The sequence below is a fragment of the Saccopteryx leptura genome, chromosome 4, assembly GCF_036850995.1.
Source record: "Saccopteryx leptura isolate mSacLep1 chromosome 4, mSacLep1_pri_phased_curated, whole genome shotgun sequence".
Classification (NCBI taxonomy): Eukaryota; Metazoa; Chordata; class Mammalia; order Chiroptera; family Emballonuridae; genus Saccopteryx; species Saccopteryx leptura.
This window is the reverse complement of record NC_089506.1, coordinates 98,458,794-98,485,844: the sequence shown is the minus strand read 5'-3', so window position 1 is coordinate 98,485,844 and position 27,051 is coordinate 98,458,794. Positions and strand designations below refer to the sequence as shown.

At 39.4% G+C, this 27,051-nt stretch overlaps 1 protein-coding gene across 7 annotated transcripts in view; it reads left to right on the top strand.

The window, feature by feature from the left end:
- The window catches only part of ELF1 (E74 like ETS transcription factor 1), a 150,638-nt gene that overhangs the window by 107,993 nt on the left and 15,594 nt on the right, over nt 1–27,051 (top strand). For all 7 annotated transcript variants that reach the window (XM_066380814.1, XM_066380816.1, XM_066380819.1 and 4 more), the window contains 3 exons: nt 9,934–10,114; nt 19,783–19,890; nt 21,555–21,719. In XM_066380814.1, the coding sequence (XP_066236911.1) occupies nt 9,934–10,114; nt 19,783–19,890; nt 21,555–21,719 (454 nt within the window). The remainder of the gene's footprint in view (nt 1–9,933; nt 10,115–19,782; nt 19,891–21,554; nt 21,720–27,051) is intronic.

The following is a 27,051-nucleotide window of genomic DNA, read 5'->3' as shown; positions in this document are numbered from 1 at the left end:
TGTTTTAATTAGATTCATGTACTACATTCTTTTAGACCAATGTGTCAGGCAATATGTATTGCAGCTACATAGACTTTATGATTGCTAAAACTGCTTTTCATTTTTTAAAAAAAATAGACCCTAGGGCTTGACCTGTGGTGGCGTGGTGGATCAAGTGTCAACCTGGAATGCTGAGGTCGCTGATTCAAATCCCTGAGCTTGTCTGTTCAAGGCACATACAGGAAGCAACTATACAAGTAGATGCTTCCTGCTTCTCCCCCCTTTTTTTTACTCTTTCTTTCTCTCTCTCTCCCCTTTCTCCAAAAATCAATAAATAAAATTAAAAAAATAGACATTAGGAAGGATGTATTCCCATGAAGAGAGCTTAAGTTGATCAACAGACGTATTCTCATTTGCAGATAATTAAGCTGTTTTAATGACAAAATTTTCAAAGTATATATAGAGAATTTGGCTGTGAAGAATGCTTTTTATTATTTATTTTGGAGGGGTGACATCAGCTAATAAAATTATAGGTTTCAGGTGTACAATTCTATAATACATCATCTGTATATTGTACTGTGTATTCACCACTCCAAGTCAAGTGTCTTTTCATCACCATTTACACCCCCCCACACCCCTTTCCCTCTGGTAATCACCATACTATTGTCTGTGTCTGTGAGATCTTTTTGTTTCTGTTTTTTCTTAATCTATTCACCCTTTTCAGCCAACCCTGCAGCTTCTTTCCCCTCTGACAGCTGCCAGTCTGTTCTGTATCTGAGTTTGTTTCTATTTTGTTTATTTTGTTCTTTCTATTTTGTTTGTTTCTTTTGTTCATTAGATTCCACATTAAATAAAACCCTGATACTTGTCTGTCTCTGACTGGTTTATTCACTTAGCATAATGCTGTCTAGGCCCATCCATGCTGTCACAAAGGGTAAGATTTTCTTTTTACAGCTGAGTAGTATTTTATTATGTACCACATCTTTTTTATCTACTTAACTACTGACAGATGCTTGGGCTGCTCCCATAGCCTGGCTAAGTAACGCTGCAGTGAGCAGAGCATGCATATATTCTTTCAGCTGAGTGTTCCAGGTTTCTTTGGATAAATTCCCAGCAGTGGAATTGCTGGGTCATATGACAGTTTAATTTTAATTTTAATTTTTTTAAGATTTTATTTGCTGAGTCCTGGTCGGTTAGCTCAGTTGATTGGAGCATCATCTGGAAGCGCTGGGGTTGCCTGTTGATCCCCAGTCAGGGCACAGGAACAGATCAATGTTCCCCTCTCTCTCTCTCTCTCTCCCCCCAACCCACATTTTCCCCCTCTCAATCAATAAATTAAAATTTTTTTGAAGATTTTATTTACTGAGAGAGAGAGAAGGGGGGAGGAACAGGAAGCATCAACTTGTAGTAGTTGCTTGTATGTGCCTTGAGTGGGCAAACCTAGGGTTTCGAATCAGTGACCGTAGCATTCCAGGTCCACGCTTTAGTCACACTGCTCCCACAGGTGAGACTCATTTTTAAATTTTTTGAGGTAACTGCATCCTGCTTCCCACAGTGGCTGCACCAATCTGCATTCTCGCCAACAGTGCCCAATGGTTGCCTTTTCTCCACACTCTCACCAATACTTGTTGATTTATTGATGATAGCCGTTCTGAGAGGTGTGAGGTGATACCTCATAAAAACTTTGTGCTGAGCCTTGGAGATCTATTGCACCACTCGGGCTTGTTTTATATAATGCATTAATTCCTGAAATCATTTAAAATGTACTTTGGAAATTGGTTTTAGTGGTAGCTATTAGAGGAGGAGGACTGTTTGGAAATGGGACAGTAATGTTGTATACTCTTAGAATATAAATATGTTCATATATTAATCTATTTCCAAAAATAATTTTTAGATTTTTTTGTGACAGAGAGAGACAGAGAGAGGGACAGATAGTGACAGTCAGACAGAAAGGGAGAGAGATAAGAAGCATCAATTCTTCATTGTGGCACCTAAGTTGTTGATTGATTGCTCTCTTTTTTATTTTATTTTATTTTTTACAGAGACAGAGAGAGAGTCAGAGTGAGGGATAGACAGGGACAGACAGACAGGAACGGAGAGATGAGAAGCATCAATCATTAGTTTTTTGTTGTGCATTGCGACATCTTAGTTGTTCATTGATTGATTTCTCATATGTGCCTTGACCACGGGCCTTCAGCAGACCGAGTAACCCCTTGCTTGAGCCAAAGACCTTGGGTCCAAGCTGGTGAGCTTTTTTTTGCTTAAACCAGATGAGCCCATGCTCAAGCTGGCGACCCCGGGGTCTCGAACCTGGGTCCTCAGCATCCCAGTCTGACACTCTATCCACTGCGCCACTGCCTGGTCAGGCTGATTGCTCTCTTATATGGGCCTTGACCAGGGGGCTCCAGTGGAGTGAGTGACCCCTTGCTCAAGCCAGTGACCTTGGGCTCAAGCTGGTGAGCCTTGCTCAAACTGGATGAGCCCGCCCTCAAGCTGGCAACCTCGAGGCCTCGAACCTGGGTCCTCCGTGTCCCAGTTCGACGCTCTATCCACTGTGCCACCACATGGTCAGACCAAAAATAATTTTTAAAAGTGTATCACAGGAACTTGTTCAAAGTATTTTAATTTTGATTAATTTTGTTTACTGGTCACCCTGATTTTGTGTGTGTATATCCACCTAGATGTGCTTGTGTCTAGAGAGCTTTATAAATTCTATTAAAGCTTGTATGAGTGAATGAAGGTACCGTCACAGTCTTTGATCTGTCCCTGTCTCGTCCCTCAGCTGTTCTGCTCTCACCTCTGCCCAGAACAATGCTCGGTGCGGAAGGAACTATGGAATAGTGTATTGAAGGCAGTTGGAAGCTCTGTTTCTCCTATCAGAGGGACCTCTGCTTTTTAAACTGTTTATTGAAGTATAGCATAAATACCCAAATACATATAAATCATAAGTGTGTGATTTGATAAATTTGCACAAACTGAACATACATTGGTATCCAACTTTTGCTTTTAGTTGAAGCTAAATGTTGTTGCTAAGAGTAGATGGGTTTTTTTCACTGTTTTTCTGGAAAAAATATTCTAGTTAAAAACAAAACATAAACCACGCCTAGCAGTGTAAGATTGTAGCAAGCCAAGTTCCATCCCTTGCCTTTATTTAGGTATAATTTACTTGTTTAAGATGTACAATGTAATGATATCTGCATATAATTAGTAAGCCTGATTCTAAGTATTTCTATCTAAATCAAATATTAAGGGCTTTGATCATCAAAATATCTTACTGAATGCTTACTGTATGCCATGTGGTATGAAAATGATAAATTTACATGTTATTTAATTCTTACAACAGCTCTAGAAGATAGTATTATTCTTATTTTAGATAGACATGAAAACTAAAGCCTAGAGAGTCTAATAATTTGCCTGTGTTCAGATACCCTACACATGCGTGGTGCATTCCAGCCTGTTGAAGAGGTCATTGTGACTCTTGTGTCTGAGCACTTACTGTTACATTCTGTTTTCACTATGTGTATTTCTAGTGCATTTGCTCTGTGGTAAATATTGTCAGATTGTATCCTGAGGGAGTTCTTGTTTTTTTGTTTTTGTTTTTTAAATCAAAAGTGAAGGAAGTTGTTTCAAAGCAGTGTAGTCTTTTAGGATAAAGTTTCAGGGCAGCATTCTGATTGAAAGAGAGAGGACATGGGAATTCACATCAGAGATGTGTTTTCATAGCAAGTGCGCTATTTAGTTTGTATGTTTATTGGGTGGCGTTGGAGCGTGCAGTTTTGGGAAATTATAGGATGAATAAGGCCTCCATGCCACTTTTGGTATCTCCTTTTCTTGAGGCAAAAATATGATATACGTACACTACTTGGAAGTGTGCTCATTTTGCACCTATCTTTAAAAAAGAATATCTACATTGGGGAAATTTTTAGACTGTTTTTAACCTACTTTCCTTTCAGAAAAACTGATAGCTGTTTCATAGAGGACTTTGGCAGGATGTTTCAGTCTCATACCAGATTGAGCTCTGTCTGGTAGAGAAGCTCGGTAAATAAGTTAATTGAAGAGTACTTTTGCCTTTCATACCCCCAAACCTATGGAATAAATTTATTTAGCAGAGTTGGAGTAATGATCCATAGTTTCTTAAATATCCACCTGAGGCCTTGAAAAGTGGTATGTTGAGGAAGCAGGCAAGTCTAGTCAGGGTAATACATATTGTACTGTTTACAAATTGGTCACTTTCCTTCTCTTTTTAACTTGATGGTATTGTCACATATATCATCCACCATACCACACGGAGGCTATATAGTAAACTATGTTGAAATGTAGGGAACTGTGTCTCTTTCCTGCTAAAACTTGGTTTGATTTTTATTATTGCTTAAAAATATTGTTAAAATTTAGCTTTTAACTCTTGTCCTAAATTTGCTTGAAATTAATAGAAAGGAAATCTGGTACGTGTATTTTTCTTTCTGGAATTGTAAAGACCTTGAATAAAGTTATAAAGCAATTGAAAGTCAATTATCACTACAGTTTAATTTGCTTACCAAAACTGAGGCTTTGAAAATTCTGATCTTTGACAGATTTTAATCCCCAAAAGTCTTTCTACTGCCGCCATCATTTGTAATTTATTTTGGTTCTATTCCAATAACAAATGGGAAAAAATCTGCAAGTGTCAAACAGCAAGGGATCTTGTAATAACCTTTTTTTTGGTGGAGGGGATTAATGGTATCTCAGACATTGGCATAAATAGGGTTGACTCAATTTAGAGGATGCAGTTTGGAATCTTGCAGTTTTTTAAAGCAGTGGTTCTGAACCCTGCATGCCCATTGATTCACCAGAGAGCTGTAATAACAGGCCCGGCAACAAACATCCCCAGATATTCTGATTTATTTGATTCCATGTTGGGTCAGGTATTGACATGTTCGGATGTTTTCCAGTATATACTCAAGGTTGGTAATTACTGGTGGAGTTTACAAAAGTTCCCTGGCTCAAATAAAAGGTAATGGAGAAGCCTGGCCTTTGGTGGCGCAACGGATAAAGTGTCGACCTGGAATGCCAAGGTCCCTGGTACAAAATCCTGGGCTTGGCCGGTAAGGGCATATATAACAAGCAATCAATGAACAACTAAAATGAAACAACTATGAGTGAATACTTCTCACTCCTTGCTCTACTCTCTTCTCTCTGGAAAATCAGTAAATAAAATATTTTTTTAATGAAATTAAATAAAAGGTAACGGAGAGAAGATGCTTAATATGATTTTTTAAATGAGATGTTTAGAGAATTTTTTTTTTTTTTTAAAGTGGCTAGCCAAATGAAATACAGTATTTTTCTTAGGGCATCAGTGACATGTTAATATCTTCATGTCTTAAAAAGGTATAACAGATTTTATTGAAGATTATAGTAGATTCTGATTGAAGAAGCCCTGCAAAAAATAATATTGAAAGTCATGCCTCAACATAACTTCTTATTTGTTTTTCTAAATAGAACCAAATAAATAGTAAATACGCCAACAAAACAAGATGCTCCATGTTTGAGGCTGACTGTAATAATAATGTACAGGTTAAGAACATGGACCCTGGAGTCAGTTCATGTTAAGGTTCTACCACTTACTACATGACTCGTGATGAACTATTTCCCGTATATAATATAGATAATCCAGTGTATCTCCCTCATTGGATTTTATGATGATTAAATAAAGTAGTAATCCATATAAAGTGATGAGCAGAATCCGTGGCATATATTAAGTACTAATAAATAATAGCGACTAGCTATAGCATAGGCAGCAGGTGTGTGTACAGTGTGCATGCTCCTCCCTCCCACTTCATGTATTCCAGAGAATGAATAATCTCTTCTATTGTTGTTATAAACAGACATAAATTTAGGATCTATGCCTTTAAAATATATCTTAACAAAAGAAAACCTGGAAGTGCCCTTCCAGGACCAGCTGGTGCTCTTCTTTAATTTAAAGGGAGGAAAACACAACCTGCCAGGTGGTGGCTTAGAGGATAGGGCATCAGACTGGGACATGGAGGACGACCCAGGTTCAAAACCTCGAGGTCGTCAGCTTGAGCTCAGGCTCATCTGGTTTGAGCAAGGCTCACCAGCTTGGACCCAAGGTCGCTGGTTTGGGCAAGGGGTCACTCGGTCTGCTCTAGCCCCATGGTCAAGGCACATATGAGAAAGCAATCAATGAACAACTAAGGTGCCGCAATGAAGAATTGATGCTTTTCATCTCTCTCCCTTCCTGTCTGTCTGTCCCTATCTGTCCCTTTCTCTGTCTCTCTCTGTATCTTGTCACACAAAAAAATAATAAGAAATAAAAAAAGTGAGGAAACACAGTCATGACAGTTGGATTAGAGAAGGCCCTAGGTCTCCTGGTTCACAATCTTAGTTTTTCACATGTTGCTACCTTCTAAATCACAGAACCATGTGACTTTTTGCATTCTTAATTAAGCTTTTGCTTTATAATTTTTTCTCTCTACTTTTATGTGTTTGACATTTTTCTTTAAATGTCTTAAAATTATGAAAATCTTTGAACTGAAGTGAGAAGTAAATTAAAATATGGTTGATACGATACATAGACTCTTTGTTAGGAAATGAGAAACTGGTAACAGTGACTGCCTCTGGTGGGGGACACTAATGCTGGAATAGAAGTAGCATTGATTATGGTGGTATATGACAAGGTGTTCCTCAGACCTAAACATTTCTGGAGAATAATCAGTCCCTCCAATTTACTTGCAGATTAGTAGAGTAGGACAAGGAAAAAAGTAGTAAGAAGTATCTATAGTTATTTGAAATTACATAGATCCTGATAAAATTTTGGAGATATCTCTTGTCATAGCCACACTCCTAACATTTACTACCCAAATTTAGGGGCCAGATTGATTTGGATAAGAAGGGATATTTTGGTTTCACTTCGGTGAGGACTGCTGTGTATTGCATTGACAGGCCTCTGATTTTAGTGGGTGACCCTGAGTAAATTTCTTAACCTAATTTCTCATCTGCCAATGGATAGGGATGGTAAGCCCTGTTCTTACCAAGTACATAGTGTTTTGCAGTGTAAAACTGAAATCATGTAAAAATTAACTCAATTCTAGGCTCAGCATTATTAAACTACTAGGAGCTTAACTGGAACTCTTAGGAGAGAAGTGTGTTTAATAAGTGTATGTTGTTTGTGCTAGGTTTAATTGCAGGTGCAGTATTCAGCTCTCAAAAAGAGAAAGGAAAGCCCAAATTCAACTATGCTTTGACCACTTTATATGATACTTCCCCTGTGTGTGTGTGGGGGGGGGGGTACAGTGTAATGTTTGAGCCTCCTACTTCCGTTTAAAACTTATGATTTTGAGAGCCAGTTTACTTCTGACTAACTTCCTCTTTTCTGAAATAGGAAGAAACATTTTGAAATAAAACAATCCAATACATTTTAGTGTTATTACCCAAAAATTTCAGAGTATAACATTCAAGAAAGCACTGTTAGTATCTGTTTAGCACCTACAATAATCATATTTAATTTAAGTGGTTGAATTCTTACTATAGAAGGAATAGATAACCTCATTGTTCAGTGCTACAAACACACTACTTTTTTTACAAATTGAGGCTGCTTAGTTATAATGAAACCATGAATAGTATTTTTTAATATAGCAGATTTACAAAGTACCTGAAAGTATTACCTATGGCAGTACCTTTTTCTTACATTTAAGAAGATAAGGCCCTGGCCAGTTGGCTCAGTGGTAGAGCGTCGGCCTGGCGTGCAGAAGTCCTGGGTTCGATTCCCAGCCAGGACACACAGGAGAAGCGCCCATCTGCTTCTCCACCCCTCCCCCTCTCCTTCCTCTCTGTCTCTCTCTTCCCCTTCCGCAGCCAAGGCTCCATTGGAGCAAAAATGGCCCGGGCGCTGGGGATGGCTCCTTGGCCTCTGCCCCAGGCGCTAAAGTGGCTCTGGTCGTGGCAGAGCGACACCCTGGAGGGGCAGAGCGTTGCCCCCTGGTGGGCGTGCCGGGTGGATCCCGGTCGGGCGCATGTGGGAGTCTGTCTGACTGTCTCTCCCCATTTCTAGCTTCAGAAAAATACAAAACAAAAAAAAACAACAAAAAAAAGAAGATAATACTTTATGGGGATATGGTTAAAAAACAGGATAGTTACATAGTCTTGAGCTATCTTCCCATAAGATAATTAATTAAACTAAAAAGAGGAAAATAGTAACTTTATAGTGGTAAACTTGGCTGACACATCTCCCTAAGTGATCAAAGTTAATGTCACTAGTAATGGGACCACACGCTGTTTTGGACTTCCTGATGTAATATATTTGAAAAAACACATTACTTCTTGGTATTCTTGCCAAAAATGTAGACTGAATCTAATCATGAGTTAATATTGCACAAACCAAATTGGGGGATATTTTACAAAACAAATGACCTGTATTCTTCAAAAGTCTCAAGAGCATGAAAGACAAAAATTAAAGAACTGCTTTAGATTAAAGGCAAAGAAATTTTTCCAGCCTGACCTGTGGTGGCGCAGTGGGTAAAAGCGTCGACCTGGAACGCTGAGGTCGCCGGTTCGAAACCCCAGGCTTGCCTAGTGAAGGCACATATGGGAGTTGATGCTTCCTGCTCCTCCCTCTGTTCTTTCTAGCTCTTTCCTCTCTCTGTCTCTTTCCCTCTCTGTGTCTCCTCTCTCTAAAAAAATGAATAAATAAAATGTAAAAAATAAAAAAAATAAAAAATTTTTCCAAATTAAAAGGATTGTTATTTTTTTAAAGGACATTAATGAGACAATTGTAGAAATGTGCATAAGTTATGTAGGTTAAATAATAGTGTTATATCATTGTTACTCTTCTGGTTATGATCATTGTACTATCTTTGTATAAGATAATATTTATGTTTTTAGGAAGCATACACTGAAGTTTAGGATTAAAGGACCAATATGTCTACCATTTTCAAACAAATCAGAAAAAATATAGGTATAGAAATAATATTTTTTACAGAGAATGATACAGAGAAAGATGGACTTAAGTATTAAAATTAGGAGAACATTGGTGAAGTTTGTAGGGGAATTCTTTGTACTATTTACACATTTTTAAGTCAAATTTGGAAAAAGGAAACAGCAATTTAATGAGCTTTGTTACAAATTAACTGATTTTTCTCTTTTTTGTTTTAATAGGCTGTTTATTGAATATCTGGTTTGGGGGATGATTATTTGCAGAGAAATGTTAATATGAAAATGTGGCAAATTAATAATACCATTATAAAGTGGCAGGAAGGAGTTGATAAATGTCAAAGCATTTTTACTGTATTTGAAAAGTAATTATTTTATAGACAGCCCTCATTATTACATAGTGTTAGGATTCATGTATACAGTATAGCAATACATTTAAAGAACTTTTTATTTGGTTTTTACTTTTGACATTAAATTCTTTTCATGAACAATTCACTGATTTTTGAGCAGGTTGTTCAAAACCCTCTCTGGGTTTATTTTCTCGTCTGTAAAATGAGGTAGGTGGGCTAGATTATACTTTGAGGGTCTTTTCAGTTCTAAAATTCTGAGATCTTATAACTAGAAAGAAAATGAAAGTTAATTTTCTTATTTCAGTTTGTTATTAAACACAGCCTATGGCCAAGTGACAGTGTAAACTCACAGGTATTTTTCTGTCAAAGGAACTTTTTTTAGTGTAATTATACATTTATATGGAACTTCTTCTGCATTAATGATATTAGTAAATTTAATATAGTTTAAAAGTATAGTTTTATAGGATTTTCCATTGAAAACTTTGTTAAGACTCAAGATTAATAATGAAAATTTATGTGTTTCTAATAGACATATATTTACTGCAGCTAGGATAGGACTGTCAAGGTATAGGTAGCTGATGATACAAAAACTAAATTGATGTTCAGTATAAAATAATTTTTGGATATATTTAACAAATGCAGATTTTGGTTAATTCTTGTTCTCCGTCCTCTCCCCCAGCTGGGTGACCCAGCTGTTTTCCCTGCAGTGATTGTGGAGCACGTCCCTGGTGCTGACATCCTGAATAGTTATGCAGGTCTCGCCTGTGTGGAAGAACCTAACGACATGATCACTGAGAGCTCCCTGGATGTCGCCGAAGAAGAAATCATAGATGATGACGATGACAACATCACCCTTACAGGTACATGTTCCTCCAGTGGCACCTTACTTAAGCCTAGTTTTAGGCAGTGTGGTGGCCCTGTGATTTTGGGGGCATACAGAGTCCCTGACTTGGTTTTGAATAACTCTATTACCTTCAGAGGCTAGAGCCCTGAAGAGAGAAGGAAATTACCTTTCCTTTCTTTTTTCCTAAATATTACATATTGAGAAGACCGTGACAAAGTGACATATGTGAGAGGAACCAGACCAACTCAATTCATTAAGTCTTTTCTGAGCACTTCCTATGTGCCTCGGTATATTGCTGATAACAATGGAAAGTTGTTAGTAGGGAAAGTTTGTTTTTGTTCTGTTTTGTTTTGTGTTTTTTTGCCATTGCGTAAGTCAAAACAGGAGGCCATGATCCAAATATAGGATGAGGTGCTGAGGATAATAATAGTGCTGTTTTCACCAATTTTCTAAATACATTTTTATACGTTTACATGCGGAGATGTTGGAAGTAGCTGAGAAAATCAGTTATTTGGAAGCAAAGGTTACTTAAATATTCTTAACTTAAAAACAACAGAAAATTAACACTAGTCACAATATTATTAACTAAACCTAGATCTTATTTGTATTTCACCTATTTCATACTATTTCTACCCACGTGGGTGAAATCTGTTCCAGGATTCTATCTGAAATCTTATATTGCATTTAATTGTTAACTCCTCTTAGTCTTTTCCAGTGTATAACAGTTCCTCTGTCTTTCGTTGTCTCTCATAACCTTGATACTTTTGAGAAGTACTGGTTAGACATTGTAGAATATTTCTTGATTTTATTTGTGTGATATTTTTTCATACTTGGAATAAGAAAAGCATGTCCTTGTACATTTATATTTTTTGTTTGGAGAAACCCAGTAAAAGTTTTTTTTGATAAATCTAAATTTGTTTCTTTCTTATGGATTAGAGAATTAGAACAATCAAGTTAGAGGTTTCTATTTATTGCTGTGATCTGTGGTTTTGTTTAAAAGAATGACCACCACTATTGCATAAATACGTATTGTGTACCTAGTGAAGTTTCTGCAGTATAATTTGAATTCTTGATGCCTATAGGGAAGGCTGTACTCTCTAGGTTGCAAGCCAGTGTCTTTCCAGTTTTATTAGGGAAGATATTAGTCTTAAAACCCATTAGATGCCAAGTTTGTATTTATGATTTTTTTGGTGTATTCTGTTTGAAAATGGAAGTAGGAAATGGAATTTATGGGTCTGTATTTGAAAAAAAATTTAGTTGGTTTTAATAATTTTTATTGATACCCATTTGGGGGCTCATGGAAACGTTCTGTCTCAAAAATTTTGACAGCACAGCCAGTATTACACTCACAAAACAAACTCAGGCTCTATGCCAAACAGGAAAGCATTCGACATCTACTCCGACATTACATTTTCTACACTGTTTGCGCACATTTGTGCCACATACAGCACATTGCCTTTGCTTTCCTTCTCAGGTCCTTTCCAGTACATGTCCAATTGGATCAAATCTAATTTGACACCACTTCTTGAAACCTTTCAGGTACATGGCTTCTCCTTGTCACGCTTGAACTGGGTCTTCCAGTGACTTTAGGATTGGATAATGAGTCTTTCTTCATATATGTTCTTGCAATGTTGCATCTGAAATCTAATAATGAGATGCTTTCATTCAAATCATTATAGAGAGCATGAGCGTTAACAACAGCAACATTGCCTGACCAGGCAGTGGCGCAGTGGATAGAGCAATCAGACTGGGATGTGGAGGACCTAGGTTCGAGACTCTGAGGTCGCCAGCTTGAGCACGGGCTCATCTGGCTTGAGCAAAAAGCTCACCAGGTTGGACCCAAGGTTGCGGCTCAAGCAAGGGGTTACTCGGTCTGCCGAAGGCCCACAGTCAAGGCACATATGAGAAAGCAATCAATGAACAACTAAGGTGTCCAACGAAAAGCTGATGATTGATGCTTCTCATCTCTCTCTGTTCCTGTCTGTCTGTCCCTATCTATCACTCTCTCTGACTCTCTCTCTGTCCCTGTAAAACAATTAAAAAAAAAAAGCAACATCAATGGCATTTGTAAAAAGAGGAAAACACCACTTCTATTTATTAATTTTTTTAGAGAGGAGAGAGAGACAGACAGACAGACAGATAGAAAGGAGGAGTAGGAAGCATCAACTCCCATATGTGCCTTGACCAGGCAAGCCCAGGGTTTTGAACCGGTGACCTCAGTGTTTCCAGGTTGACACTTTATCCACTGCGCCACCACAGGTCAGGCGAAAACACCACTTCTTTCCTCTAAATTTGATTAGATACTTTTGGATATTGCAGTCCAGCTTGTGTTGACAAGCCCATATATTTGTTATATTGCCCTACAATGTGTGGTCTATCCACTCGACATTCTTTCTTAGAATATCTTTTCACTTTTTCTAAAGGTAGTACTCCTAAATAATTTGACTTAACTTTGACACAGTTATTGTCATTCCAAATCAATGCCAAAATTTTATTATTTTTATCATAACAGTAATCATATGATCCACGTTCTTTTTTCATAATGCGATCAGATTTCAAGGGACACTTATTCATTCTGTTATACCATGCTGTTCCTGTCGCCTTGTATTACGTTCTTTCAATATCAATAATAATTCAAAGCTGGTAAAGAAGTTGTTGAAAAATACTTCATATTCTGATGGATACTGCAGAAAAGAAGTCATCTTCATTATTACAGAGGCTCCTATACCACTCACAACTTGTTGTTCTTCACAGATATCCATATGAAAACAATACCCAGATTCAGAGCAGCACATTTCCCAGTGTTTGAAACCAAACCTGATTGGCTTCCCTCTTATAAATTGTTTCAAGAAGTGGTGTCCATAATATCTTACCATTTGCTCATCGACTGAAAGCTTTTGAGTAAATATTCTGAACTTTCTAAAATTTGAATTCAATTTGTCAATCAGAGGCCGAATTTTAAAAAGTTAACCTTTCTTTTCCATGGCAACTATGGAACTATTGTTGAAATGCAAGTTTCTTTTTATTTCTAAAAACCTGTGCTTTGGCATACAGTTTCTAACACAGGTAAGATTCATATCTTCATCCTCACACCAGTATAATTGTTCCTGTGGTAAGGAATGGTATCCAGATAACAAAAATATGTCAATAAACTTTCTAAGGCAATTTGTTGAAAGGTCAAAATTATGTCTGTTGTTTTGTCTTGCAAACATTATACTTTGGGTTACTATGTAGCTTAGCAAATCTTCATCAAAAAATTGTTCAAATATGTCAACAGGTGATTTATTTTTCAAATGTTGAGTCATTTTTTATTTCAGTGCAGATACACAATCGCTCTGTAAGGTGCAGATACACAATCGCTCTGTAAGGTGCAGATACATTATCGCTCTGTAAGGTACTGCTGCAAAACTTTTTGTTCCATTTTTTCCAGTCACTCTTCGGCAACTCTTTACGTTTTGTTTTTGTGTAGATGATGGAATGTCTTCTAAGGCACTAGAATGTAGTTCTGATTGACCAGGAACATCCTGAGGAAGAGTGTCTTCTAACATATTTTCATCAATTTCTTCACAATCTGATACTGCACATTACTGGAAGGCAATTCAACTACAATGATGATTTCTTGTTCTAGTTGGTCAAGAAGTTCATCACTTCCCAGTAGTTTTTCTGTATCTCTAACACTAAGAAATTCTCTAGCAGCCATACTGCCCCAAAAACTGCAGAAGCAAAAAAACTATGAATTACTGAAGTACCTAAATATTGTCCATTTTAAACATAGAACATTCCATGGGCCCCAAACGGGGAACCGCATATTTTATAGTTTATCTTTTATAATAGGTATCATATGGACTTACATATTATTGTGCTATCAACTAAAAGGATTTGTTAACAGTCTCACACACAACCTGCCAAAAAAAAAAAACCCAAAAAAATTATAACCAAAAGTTCCATGGAAAACAACGTAAACATTGGAACGCCATTTTACCCCAAAAGTTATACATTTTTATGTCAAACACTTTTACCGGTTAGGCAATATTGAAACAAAAAATACTTTTGAAAACTAGAAGGTCTGTGTGTTTAAAAGAATGCACATCGGCCTGACCTGTGGTGGTGCAGTGGATAAAGCGTCGACCTGGAAATGCTGAGGTCGCCGGTTTAAAACCCTGGGCTTGCCTGGTCAAGGCACATATGGGAGTTGATGCTTCCAGCTCCTCCCCACCTTCTCTCTCTGTCTCTCTCTCCTCTCTCTCTCTGTCTCTCTTCCTTTCTCTCTCCTCTCTAAAATTAATAAATAAAATAAAATAAAAAATTTTTAAAAAAAAGAATGCACATCTATTCACTATAACTGTACTGGAAGTGAGCAAAACATAAAATATTAAAATCCCCTTGTGTCAGCCGCGGCAGCTAATTAAAGAAGAAATAGAGCCTAGGAAAGTAGCTCTTAGATCTCCAAGGAGAGAAATTGCTTCTTCCTGTCAGTGTTGCACTCTCTTAGTCTTGGACTTAAAGATAGCTGATGACGAGCCACAGACAGATCCCTTCCTTCCTGGAAAATAGAGCTGGTATGGAAAGGGTCCAGAAATCAAAACATATCTTGAAAACTAGAATTGCTTTTTTTCTTCTTTCTTCTCCCTCCCCTTTTTTATCTTACAGCTCTGTTTAACTCTTCCATCCTTGCTTGAGCAATGTCTTAAGAAAGCAAAGAAACTTGTAGTGCCCCCCTCAGTCCAGAGTGGGAGAGGGAAGAGTACTGGACTTTGGAAACACTGCAGGGGAAGAGAGAGGAATAGAACACTTTTAAACTGTACATGTGAGTCCTAGGTAGCATCGAGATGATATTAAGGAATTATTGTAAATATTTATTGTTAATACTTTTAAATATGATAATGGTATTGTGTTAGATTCCTTATCTTTTAGATACATATACTAATATATTTAGAAGTAACTTATGTGTCTTGGAGTCTTTCAAAGTAAACCTTGAGGGCAGTGTGAGTGATGTATAAATGAAAGAAGATTGATCATGTGTTAATATTGGTTGATACTGTGAATGGATATGTGAGATTTCATTATACATTGTTCCATGATTTTGATTTTGTTTACAATTTGCAATAATAAAAATTGAATGATTTTTATGGATTTGAGGCTTATATTAATGACAGCAGCTGTTATCTATAACACCTGATTCAAATTCTTTTTTTTTTTTTTTACAGAGACAGAGAGTCAGAGAGAGGGATAGACAGGGACAGACAGACAGGAATGGAGAGATGAGAAGCATCAAATCATTAGTTTTTCGTTGCGCATTGTGACACTTTAGTTGTTCATTGATTGCTTTTTCATATGTGCCTTGACCGTGGGCCTTCAGCAGACTGAGTAGCCCGTTGCTCGAGCCAGCGACCTTGGGTCCAAGCTGGTGAGCTTTGCTCAAACCAGATGAGCCCACACTCAAGCTGGCGACCTCAGGGTCTCGAACCTGGGTCCTCAGCATCCCAGTCTAACGCTCTATCCCAGTGATTTTCAACCTTTGTTTCTCACACACTCATAAACTAATTACTAAAGAAAAAGGGGCCCTGACCTCTTCTTCTTTAGTAACTAATTTATTTGTGTGATGAGATGAAAATGGTTGTATTTAGTCAAAGGCACTGACCTTAGTAATTAGTGTGTGTTTGTGCCATGGAAAAAAAAGGTTGAAAATCACTGCTCTATCCACTACGCCACTGCCTGGTCAGGCCTGATTCAAATTCTTATGTTCATCAAAACACTTTTATTTTTATCATTGACATATCAAGTTTGATATAACTTGAACCTATAAAGTAAATGTGTAACGATAAAATACCACTTCTATATGTTTATATGTTGGAGTTCCATATAAGGTTTTATTTGAAAAAAGGTTGTAGTCTTAAAACTTTTTGAAAATAATTTAACTATTAGCTCTTACCTATGTGGAGATTCTTCTTCCACTACCAGTCTTTGAGGATCTAAAAGTGGAATTATTAAAGGGTATGGTAGAAATTACACTTCCACAAATGGAAGGTAACCATGATGACTATATTCATTAATAAATCTTCGCTTTAAAAAAATAATACTAATGGCCCTGCCTAGTTAGTTCAGTCAGCTCAAGTGTCATCCCGAAATGCCAAGGTTGCAATTCGATCCCCAATCAGGGCATATGCAGGAATATCGCAGTGAGTGCACAACTAAGTGCAACAACAAATGAATGTGTTTCTCTCTCTCTCTCTCTCTCTCATTCTTTCACTCTCTCCCTCTTAGTCCCTCCTCCCTACTCTCTGTCTCTAAAATTAATCAGTACATTTAAAAATATTCTATGTCTCTTTTTTCAAATTTACTTCTGTTTTTACAAGGACAAACATAATTTTTAGTAATTTATAGTAATTTCAAATGTCTTTAATGAGCTGTTTCTTAAGTTATTATAATATCAATGCTTTCTGTCCTTGGTGTAAATAATAGATTTAACTACTTGTCAGATCATGGCTTATCTATTCTGAAGGCATTTAAAAATTCATGTATTAAAAGCTTATGGGGGCCCTGGCCGGTTGGTTCAGTAGATAGAGTGTCAGCCTGCATCCCAGGTTCGATCCCTGGTCAAGGCACACATGAGAAGCGACCTTCTGCTTCTCTCCCCCTCTCTTCCCCTTCTCTCACTCTTCCTCTCTTACTGCCAGTGGCGTGATTGGTTTGGCTAGGGCACTGAGGATAGCTGTATTGATTTGAGCATTGGCCACAGACAGGGTTGCCGGGTAGATCCCGGTCAGGGTGCGTGCAAAAATCTGTCCCTCTATTTCCCCTTTTCTCACTTAAAAAACAAAACAAAACAAAAAAACCTTATGGGTTTTATTGTTTCCTACAAGAAATTTTTATCATCTATTTAATATTTAATGAAAGGCCAGCATTTTTCCTTCCTTCCTTCCTCCCTTCCTCCCTTCCTCCCTTCCTCCCTCCCTCCCTCCCTTCCTTCCTTCCTTTCTCCCTCCCTCCCTCCCTCCCTTCCTCCCTCCTTCTTTCCCTCCTTCCCTCTTTCCCTCCTTCCTTCCATCTCCTCCCCTCCCCTCTCCTCCTCTCCCCTTTTCTCTCCTCCCCTCCCCTCCCCTCTCCTCCTCTCCCCTTTTCTCTCCTCCCCTCCCCTCCCCTCTCCTCCCCTTTTCTCCTTCTCTACAGAGACAGGAAGGGAGAGAGATGAGAAGCTTCAACTTGTAGTTGTGGCACTTTAGATGTTCATTGATTCCTTCTTATATGTGCCTTGACCGAGGGGTTCCAGCTGAGCCAATGACCTTGGGCTCAAGCCAGTGACCATGGAGTCATGTCTGTGATCCCATGCTCAAGCTGGCAACCTCGGGATTTCGAACCTGGGTCCCCAGCGTCCCAGGTGACACTTATCAGCTGTACCACTGCCTTGTCAGACCCATTTATTTTTCTGAATTAAACATTTAATTAGCCTTTATTGTATGAAATGTGGTTCAGAATAATGACATAGATGATGAAGGAAAGCCGATCATTATAGAGAAGTTTAGCTAGTAAATGCTGGAAGAATGATAGGATTAGAATTATTTTTGAATCCCTAATGAAGTAGTGGATCTATGCAACTATCAGGAATGACTGCTAAAGCCATTATATGAAAGGCTAGTGGAGAATTTTATAACAACCTAATCTTATTAGGCTGACAGCACTTGAATCTGATTCTCAATCTTAGCAGTACTGAAAATATGATTAGATTCTATAGCATTATTTCAGGAGGCACACAGAATAAGGCATGTCGCTTTTGAAGTATTCTTGCCAAAAAATGGAATGTGACTTTAATCAAGCTTTTAGAGATAACTACCAATTTACAGTAGATACATTAGAGGGTTGGGGGGTATGGCAGTGGCACCACAGAGGTGTAATCTGCAAAATTTAAAATGTGGGAAACTGTAGACAGATAACCCTGTTCTATGATAAATAGCAAAAAGGATGCAGTGCATGTCACCAAATGGTAATGCAAAAACTAGGGATCCTAATTTTAAGAAAATCAACTTTAAAAAAAAACCCAGAGACATTGTTAAACTGGGCCCTTGATATGTGGAGTTTATTATATGATTTTCTCTAATCTTGTATGTGTTTGAAATTTTTTATTCTAAAAGGTTTGACAATTAAGTGGTTTGAAATATTTTTGTTCTTAATTGATAGGCAGCTAAAGTTATACATACTAATTTTAGCATTTTCGTCTACCCAGAATTTAAAATATTTTATAAAACTTATTAATATAAATTAATATCTAGAGTTATGTTAATGTTTAGAAGGTAATTGTTATCTGTTCCTTATTTGCCTGATTTAAAAAAAAAAAATTAATTTTAGGCCTGACCAGGTGGTGGCACACTAGATAGAGTGTCAGACTGGGATGCGGAAGGACCCAGGTTCGAGACCCAGAGGTCGCCAGTTTGAGCACGGACTCATCTGGTGTGAGCAAAAAGCTCACCAGCTTGGGGCCCTGGCCGGTTGGCTCAGTGGTAGAGCGTTGGCCTGGCGTGCAGGAGTCCCGGGTTCATTTCCCTGCCAGGGCACACAGGAGAAGCGCCCATCTGCTTCTCCACCCCTCCCCCTCTCCTTCCTCTCTGTCTCTCTCTTCCCCTCCTGCAGCCAAGGCTCCATTGGAGCAAAGATGGCCCGGGCGCTGAGGATGGCTCTGTGGCCTCTGCCTCAGGTGCTAGAATGGCTCTGGATGCAACAGAGCGACACTCCAGAGGGGCACAGCATCGCCCCCTGGTGGGCATACGGGGTGGATCCTGGTTGGGCGCATGCGGGAGTCTGTCTGACTGCTTCCCCGTTTCCAGCTTAAGAAAAATGCAAAAAAAAAAGCTCACCAGCTTGGGTCAAGGCACATAGGAGAAAGCAGTCAATGAACAACTAAGATGTTGCAACGAGAAACTAATGATTGATGCTTCTCATCTTTCTCTGTTCCTATCTATTCCTAAAAAAAAAAAAAAAAAAAAAAATTAATTTTAGCCTGACCTGTGATTGTGCAGTGGGTAGAGTGTTTACTTGGGATGCTGAGGTCCCAGGTGTGAAACCCCGAGGTTGAAGCTGGAGCTTGGGATCATCAACGTGACACTATGGTCACTGGCTTGCACAAGGGGTCACTGGATTGGGTCACAGAATCTGGAGCCACCTGGTCAAAGGCACATATGAGAAGCAATCAATAAACAACTCAAAGTGACACAACTGCAAATTGATGCTTCTCATCTCCCCCCCCCCCCCCCCCGCTCTGTTTCTTTCTCAAAAAAGGAAATTAATTTTAGTAGGATATTTTTCTCAATTCATAGAATTTCAAAGCCTTGACAGAGGAGTAATATGCTTTTTAACTCTGCCTTGGACTTACGAGGACTTGGAAGTAGAACAATTACCGGAGAGATGACTAGTGGTTTCCTTCCAGAGTGTAAGCTCTGTTTTGCTTACTCTGACCTCTCAGTATCTTGCAGAGGGTTTTGGGTCTTTTCTTTTTTACCTCATATCTTACAGATTTTTTAGGAAAAATAAGTATTTAATAGTCATATTCAAAATAGAGTTTATATGTTGATACACTGTAAGTATATAAATACAAGTATTAAGTGATATATCCTGGTTCAAGAGATCAGAATCTGTGTGGTTTAGAGCAGCAGATATCTTGTACTAATTCTGTTTTTTTTTAATGAATTATAGTTGAAGCTTCCTGTCATAATGGGGATGAAACAATTGAAACTATCGAGGCTGCTGAGGCACTCCTCAATATGGACTCTCCTGGCCCTATGCTGGATGAAAAGCGAATCAGTGAGTAGTTATGTGTTATGATTGTTCATGCTTATATACTTTGACAAGTTATTTTTGCCATCTCTCTTTATTAGATGATAAATATCAAGAGACCAGAGACCACGTTTTATATTTTTCTTTGTTCCAATGGCATTTTAACGTACAGTTCTAGTTGAGGCATCTTTACGGATGTGTTCAATTAAACAAGACTATTAAAAAAATTGGGGAGTGAGGCCTTTAGGAATAAAAAAGAAATATATAGTTGTCAAAGCAGGTTATACACAATTTTTTATCTTAACCTCATTGGTGAAAATATTAGGATATGTAGGGCCCAAACTATTATTATTTAGTGATTTCTGTAGATGGTTGTCAGGAAATAGGCAAACATCCATTGAAAAGGGTTTTTTTTAACACTCCATGGCATAAAATTACTGCCACATTCGCTCTGCTTTTATTTATTTATTGTTTGCGGGGGGGGGGGGGGGCAAGAAAAGCCACTTTATTTGGAAAGCCAGTAAGCCGAGAAGATGGTGGACTAGCATCCTAGAGAACCATCTTGACAAAATACAGAATTCAGGCATCTCTTATTTCAAGGGAAGGGGGACACTGAGGAGTTTGAGGACAGGAGTGACTAATGACACAGACAGTAGGACATTAGCAAGAGTCCAGAGGGAATGGTGAAACTTCAAACTCTGGTTGCTGAGGTCTCAGTAAGAAAGTTCTTATAAGTCTATTTTCTCAGTCAAGTTCTCCTTATGCCTCATTTTATATCACACTCACACCACATGAAGTTCTCACCATGTCGCACGGGCTGGTCTAAGAGGTACTAACTAAAGTATCCATAAACATTCTGATCTGCTTTTAAATCCATGTTCTCCTTTGGGCTTTTCTGACAGTAAAGTAGTTAAACTCAAAATGAATTAATACTGAATCAGTTCAAGATGCTTACTGAATATTTTTATGCATACCAGTGCATTAGACAATAGTGCTATACGAATGAAGAGATAATGCCTCTTTCCTCAGTCTTAAAATTTAATTTTGAAAAAAAATAAAAGCCATGCAGGAAGAAAAGAACGGTTTTATGAAGGGAGTGTTTTGACACTATAAATGACAAACTTTTAGTGAGTAGAAGAGACAGGAAAAAGTATTTAAAGTAGAAGAAATGGATTAAGCTAAAGACACAGGTCTGTAAACAGCAATGAAATGTCCGTAAGAATGCTCTGGTGTGGCTGAAGTGGCTGTGAGACTGGAAAGACAGGTTTGGTTCCAGACTCGGGAAGCTTTGTGTGGCATGTTCTTACCGTTTTTCCCTTCTGAACTATGGGAAGATATGTCAATATTTTTTTTCTTTTTAATTTTCAGGTGTAAGGTTTTTATAGAAAAGGATAATATGATCAGATCAGACTTAGGTTTCAGGAAATCAGTTTAGCAGCAGTGTGAAGAGTAGAAAAGAGAGATGAGAGAGACTGGTGATAGGAAGTCAATTAAGGGAGACATTAAAATAGTTTAGTCAAGCTTGGACTGACTAGGATATCTGATTTAAGGTAGAGGAAATAAAAAGCAGGGACTAGATTTCAAGATTTTATTTCTACTTTATTCTTCACAGAAACAGGAAATTATTTTATAAAATTATTTTGATTTTTAATACAAAATTGATGATAATTAGTTGATTTTATTTCCATTAGATAATAATATTTTTAGTTCATCTGAAGATGATGTTGTTGCCCCAATCACCCATGTATCCGTCACATTAGATGGGATTCCTGAAGTGATGGAGACTCAGCAGGTTCAAGAGACATACGCACGCTCACCGGGAGCCTCCTCACCAGAACAGCCTAAGAGGAAGAAAGGTGAGTGGTTAATTGTTTAGGGAAAACAATCAAGTCTTTTTTTTTTTTTTTTTTTTTTGTATTTTTCTGAAGCTGGAAACGGAGAGAGACAGTCAGACACACTCCCGCATGCGCCCGACCGGGATCCACCCGGCAACGCTCTGCCCACCAGGGGGCGATGCTCTGCCCCTCCAGGGCCTCGCTCTGTTGCGACCAGAGCCACTCCAGCACCTGGGGCAGAGGCCAAGGAGCCATCCCCAGCGCCCAGGCCATCTTTGCTCCAACGGAGCCTCGGCTGCGGAAGGGGAAGAGAGAGACAGAGAGGAAGGAGGGGGGGGGGAGAAGCAGATGGGCATTTCTCCTGTGTGCCCTGGCCGGAAATCGAACCCGGGACCTCTGCACGCCAGGCCGACACTCTACCACTGAGCCAACCGGCCAGGGCCAACAATCAAGTCTTGATGTGGAATCTAAACATAATTTTTATTTAAGGATATTTCTGTAAGATATTCATATTAGGTTTCTTTTGTAAAAAAATTATTTCTACATTAAAAATATGTGGTCTTTCTTACAGAAAAGTTATTTTCCAACTTCTTAAAGCTTCAGTCTTTTATCTAAACCCTTTTAGCCACATTCAGAAAGAGTTTGGGGAGAGGGGCAGGTCAGCTTACTCCCACAGGACATCATTTGAAAACTACCAGCATAGATTCCAATGTAAGCATCCAGTGGGAAAAATACAAGTTGGACATCATCACAGAAGTAATTGAAGAGAAAAATGTTAGAATGTGTTAAAGGGAATTTTTAACTTTTCACAAATTAGGACCATTCTTACATTTTAAAGTCTAGCGCTCTTTCCATTTTATTGCATTCTGATTCTACTCCAGCTTGTTCAGATTTTGAGTTTAATTTCTTGATTAATGGCATCAGCACTCACCACCAAGTAATCTAACTTCACATTAAAGTAGGAAAAATTCCAAGAACCAAAAACAAGAGAAAAATGAAAGCAGTAAGAGTGAGCTGGCCTGACCTGTGGTGGCGCAGTGGATAAAGCGCCGACCTGGAAATGCTGAGGTCGCCGGTTCGAAACCCTGGGCTTGCCTGGTCAAGGCACATATGGGAGTTGATGCTTCCAGCTCCTCCCTCCTTCTCTCTCTCTGTCTCTCTCTCCTCTCTCTCTCCCTCTCTCTCTCTCTTCCTTTCTCTCTCCTCTCTAAAATGAATAAATATAATTAAATTAAATTTAAAAAAAATCCTCAAGGGTTGTAACAGTTACAACTCTGTTTAAAAAAAAAAAAAAGGAAGGAAATCTTACCTTTAAAAAAAAAAAAAAAGAGAGTGAGCTAGCACTGAAGCAGCTCTGAAGGGCTGAGAAGGCTATCAGTCTTGATATCCACATAGCTTGCATTTTATTGCTCTTATAGAGGCAGACGCTTAAGTTTTGGTCCAGTGCAGGATGCGGTATGGTTGGCCTGACCTGTGGTGGCGCAGTGGATAAAGCGTCGACCTGGAAATGCTGAGGTCACCGGTTCAAAACTCTGGGCTTGCCTAGTCAAGGCACATGGGAGTTGATGCTTCCTGCTCCTCCCCCTGTTCTCTCTCTATCTCTCCCTCTCTCTCCCCTCTCTCTCTAATAAAAATGAATAAATAAAATCTAAAAAAGTAAATAAATAAAAAAATTAAAAAAAAAAACAACTAAGCTTAAAAAAAAAAAAAAAAGATGTGGTATGGGACAGAGACCTCAGCATATAATTAGGATCCTCGAAAGGCTATACCATCAGGAGAAAAAAAATTGCCCATTGGCACAGACATATCAAGAAACTTATATTTCGGCCCTGGCCGGTTGGCTCAGCAATAGAGCGTCGGCCTGGCGTGCGGGTGACCCGGGTTTGATTCCCGGCCAGGGCACATAGAAGAAGTGCCCATTTGCTTCTCCACCTCCCCCCCCCTCCTTCCTCTCTGTCTCTCTCCTCCCCTCCCGCAGCCAAGGCTCCATTGGAGCAAAGATGGCCCGGGCGCTGGGGATGGCTCCTTGGCTTCTGCCCCAGGCGCTAGAGTGGCTCTGGTCGCGGAAGAGCGACGCCCTTGAGGGGCAGAGCATCGCCCCCTGGTGGGCGTGCCGGGTGGATCCCGGTCGGGCGCATGCGGGAGTCTGTCTGAACTGTCTCTCCCGTTTCCAGCTTCAGAAAAATACAACAAAAACAAAAAAGAAACAAAGAAACTTATATTTCTCAGCTGCAGCTCTGAATAGAGAAATTCTTCCTTTGAAAATTCATAATCCTAGGCTTGTCTTAACCTAAGTTTACAATTAGATTTTCAACTGTCATTTACATAAATCCAAATAATTTACATAAAATTGGGCCTAGGCTAGCAATAACTTTGGGGCACCAGGCAGAGCTCTTGTAACTGTTCTGGAAAATCATGCATTTAACCAGGCTGCATGAGATTTTCTCAAATAAAACCCTATTGAAAGTGAATTTACATTCTAGTATCACAGAATATGTGAGGAAGACAATTCTTAAATGAGAAACAGCAGACATAGAAACCCTAGGGTTAGTTCTCTAAAAACTTCAGATTGGCCCTGGCCAGTTGGCTCAGCGGTAGAGCGTCGGCCTGGCATGCGGGGGACCCGGGTTCGATTCCCGGCCAGGGCACACAGGAGAAGCGCCCATTTGCTTCTCCACGCCCCCCTCCTTCCTCTCTGTCTCTCTCTTCTCCTCCCGCAGCCAAGGCTCCATTGGAGCAAAGATGGCCTGGGCGCTGGGGATGGCTCCTTGGCCTCTGCCCCAGGCGCTAGAGTGGCTCGGGTCGCGGCAGAGGGACGCCCCGGAGGGGCAGAGCATCGCCCCCTGGTGGGCAGAGCGTCGCCCCTGGTGGGCGTGCCGGGTGGATCCCGGTCGGGCGCATGCGGGAGTCTGTCTGACTGTCTCTCCCGGTTTCCAGCTTCAGAAAAATACAAAAAAAAAAAAAAAAAACTTCAGATAATAGAATGATCAAATAGATACTTTCAATGAATGTGTTTGCAGTTATTAAAGCAAAAAAAAAAAAAAAAAACATTGTCAAAGAAATAAGACTTTTAAAAAATATTGGGTAGAACTTCCTCTTTTACTCAAGATGGAATGATAGAATCTGACATGGCAACAGTTCTTTGTATATGACACCAGAAGCACAAGCAACAACAACAAAAAATTAATATGTGGGACTACATTAAACTAAAAATGTTCTATATATCCAAAGAAACAATTAACAAGATGAAAAGGTAACCAATCGAATGGGAGAAAATATTTGCATTTCATATATCTGATACAGGGTTAATAGCCAAAATATGTAAGTAATTCATACAATTCAATAGCAAAAAATAAAAATCTGATTAGAAAGGGGCAGAGGACTTGAACAGACAATTTTCTAAAGAAGAAATACAAGTGGCTAACAGGTACATGAAGAGATGTTCAATACCACTGACTATGGAAAATGTTAATTAAAACCACATAGATGCGCCCTGGCCGGTTGGCTCAGCGGTAGAGCGCGGCCCGGCGTGCAGGAGTCTCGGGTTCGATTCCCAGCCAGGGCACACAGGAGAGGCGCCCATTTGCTTCCCTCCCCCTCCCCCTCTCCTTCCTCTCTGTCTCTCTCTTCCCCTCCCGCAGCAAGGCTCCATTGAAGCAAAGATGGCCCGGGCGCTGGGGATGGCTCTGTGGCCTTTGCCTCAGGCGCTAGAATGGCTCTGGACGTAACAGAGCGACACCCCAGAGGGGCAAAGCATCGCCCCCTGGTGGGCATGCCGGGTGGATCCCGGTCGGGTGCATGCAGGAGTCTGTCTGACTGCCTCCCCGTTTCCAGCTTCGGAAAAATGAAAAAAAAAACAACCACATAGATGCTAAAAATTCTCAACAAAATATTAACAAACCAAATCTATACATAAAAAAGATCATACACCATGATCAAGTGGGATTTATTTATTCCAGGGAGGCAAGGCTGGTACAAGATTTGCAAATCAGTAAATGTGATTCATCACATAAACAGAATGAAGGGTAAAAATCACATGATCATATTAATAGATACAGGAAAGCACTCGATAAATCCAGCACCCGTTTATGATAAAAACTCTCAGCAAAGTAGGAACAGAGGGAACGTACTGCAACACAGTAAAGGCCATATATGACATACTGACAGCCAACATCATACTCAACAGGCAAAAACTAAAAACAATCTTCTTAAGATCAGGAACAAGACAAGGGTGTCCCCTTTCACCACTGTTATTCAACATAGTACTGGAAGTCCTAGCCACAGCAATCAGACAAGAAGGAGAAATTAAATACATATGAATAAGGGGTTAGTAACCAAAATTTATAAAGACTTCTAAAACTCAATACCAGGAAGACAAACAATCCAATTAAAAAAATAGGCAAAGGAGCCTGACCAGGTGGTGGCGCAGTGGATAGAGCATCGGACTGGGATGCGGAGGACCCAGGTTCGAGACCCTGAGGTCACCAGCTTGAGTGAGCTCATCTGGTTTGAGCAAAGCTCACCAGCTTGGACACAAGGTCGCTGGCTTGAGCAAGGGGTTGTTCAGTCTGCTGCAGCCCACGGTCAAGGAATATATCCTAAGAATCACTAATTCAAAACAAGTACCCCCACTGTGTCATAAATGGTTTTTCTGTAGCTATCTGCGGTGATGGATGTTGAGACACCTGGCTGACTAGGTTCACTTTTATACATTTGGCAGTCTTAAGAAGGGTCTGACAAGTGACATTTTTTACCCTCTTCTCCATGACTCTTGTTCATCCTTCAGAGAGTCAGCTCAAGAATGTTAGAGTAAGAGGTACTAACTAAAGTATCCAATTATGCTTAATCTTCATTGTTTCTCATATACTGAATAGTACAATATTCAGACAACATGATTATTTCTTCATAAATCACAGGTAGCATTACCACCAAATTGTAATTGTAGATAAATGGCAAGTGAAGATTGTGACAAGACTTGAGAATAGTTGGTTGATCCAGACTGAGGCTGCACAAAATACAGTTTAACACTGTTGGAAGGGACTTGTTAAGCAATTGGTTGATGGATAACCATCAAGTTTGTCTGCTATAAACAATAATAAATAGAGAAACATGTGATGTTTAAATATACACAGAGGCCCTGGCCAGTTGGCTCAGCAGTAGAGCGCCAGTCTGGCATGTGAAAGTCTCAGGTTCGAGTCCTGGCCAGGACACACAGGAGAAGCACCCATCTGCTTCTCCGTCCTTCCCCCTCTCCTTTCTCTCTATCTTTCTCTTCCCCTCCCGCAGCCAAGGCTCCATTGGAGCAAAGTTGGCCCGTGCGCTGAGGATGGCTCCATGGCTTCCACCTCAGATG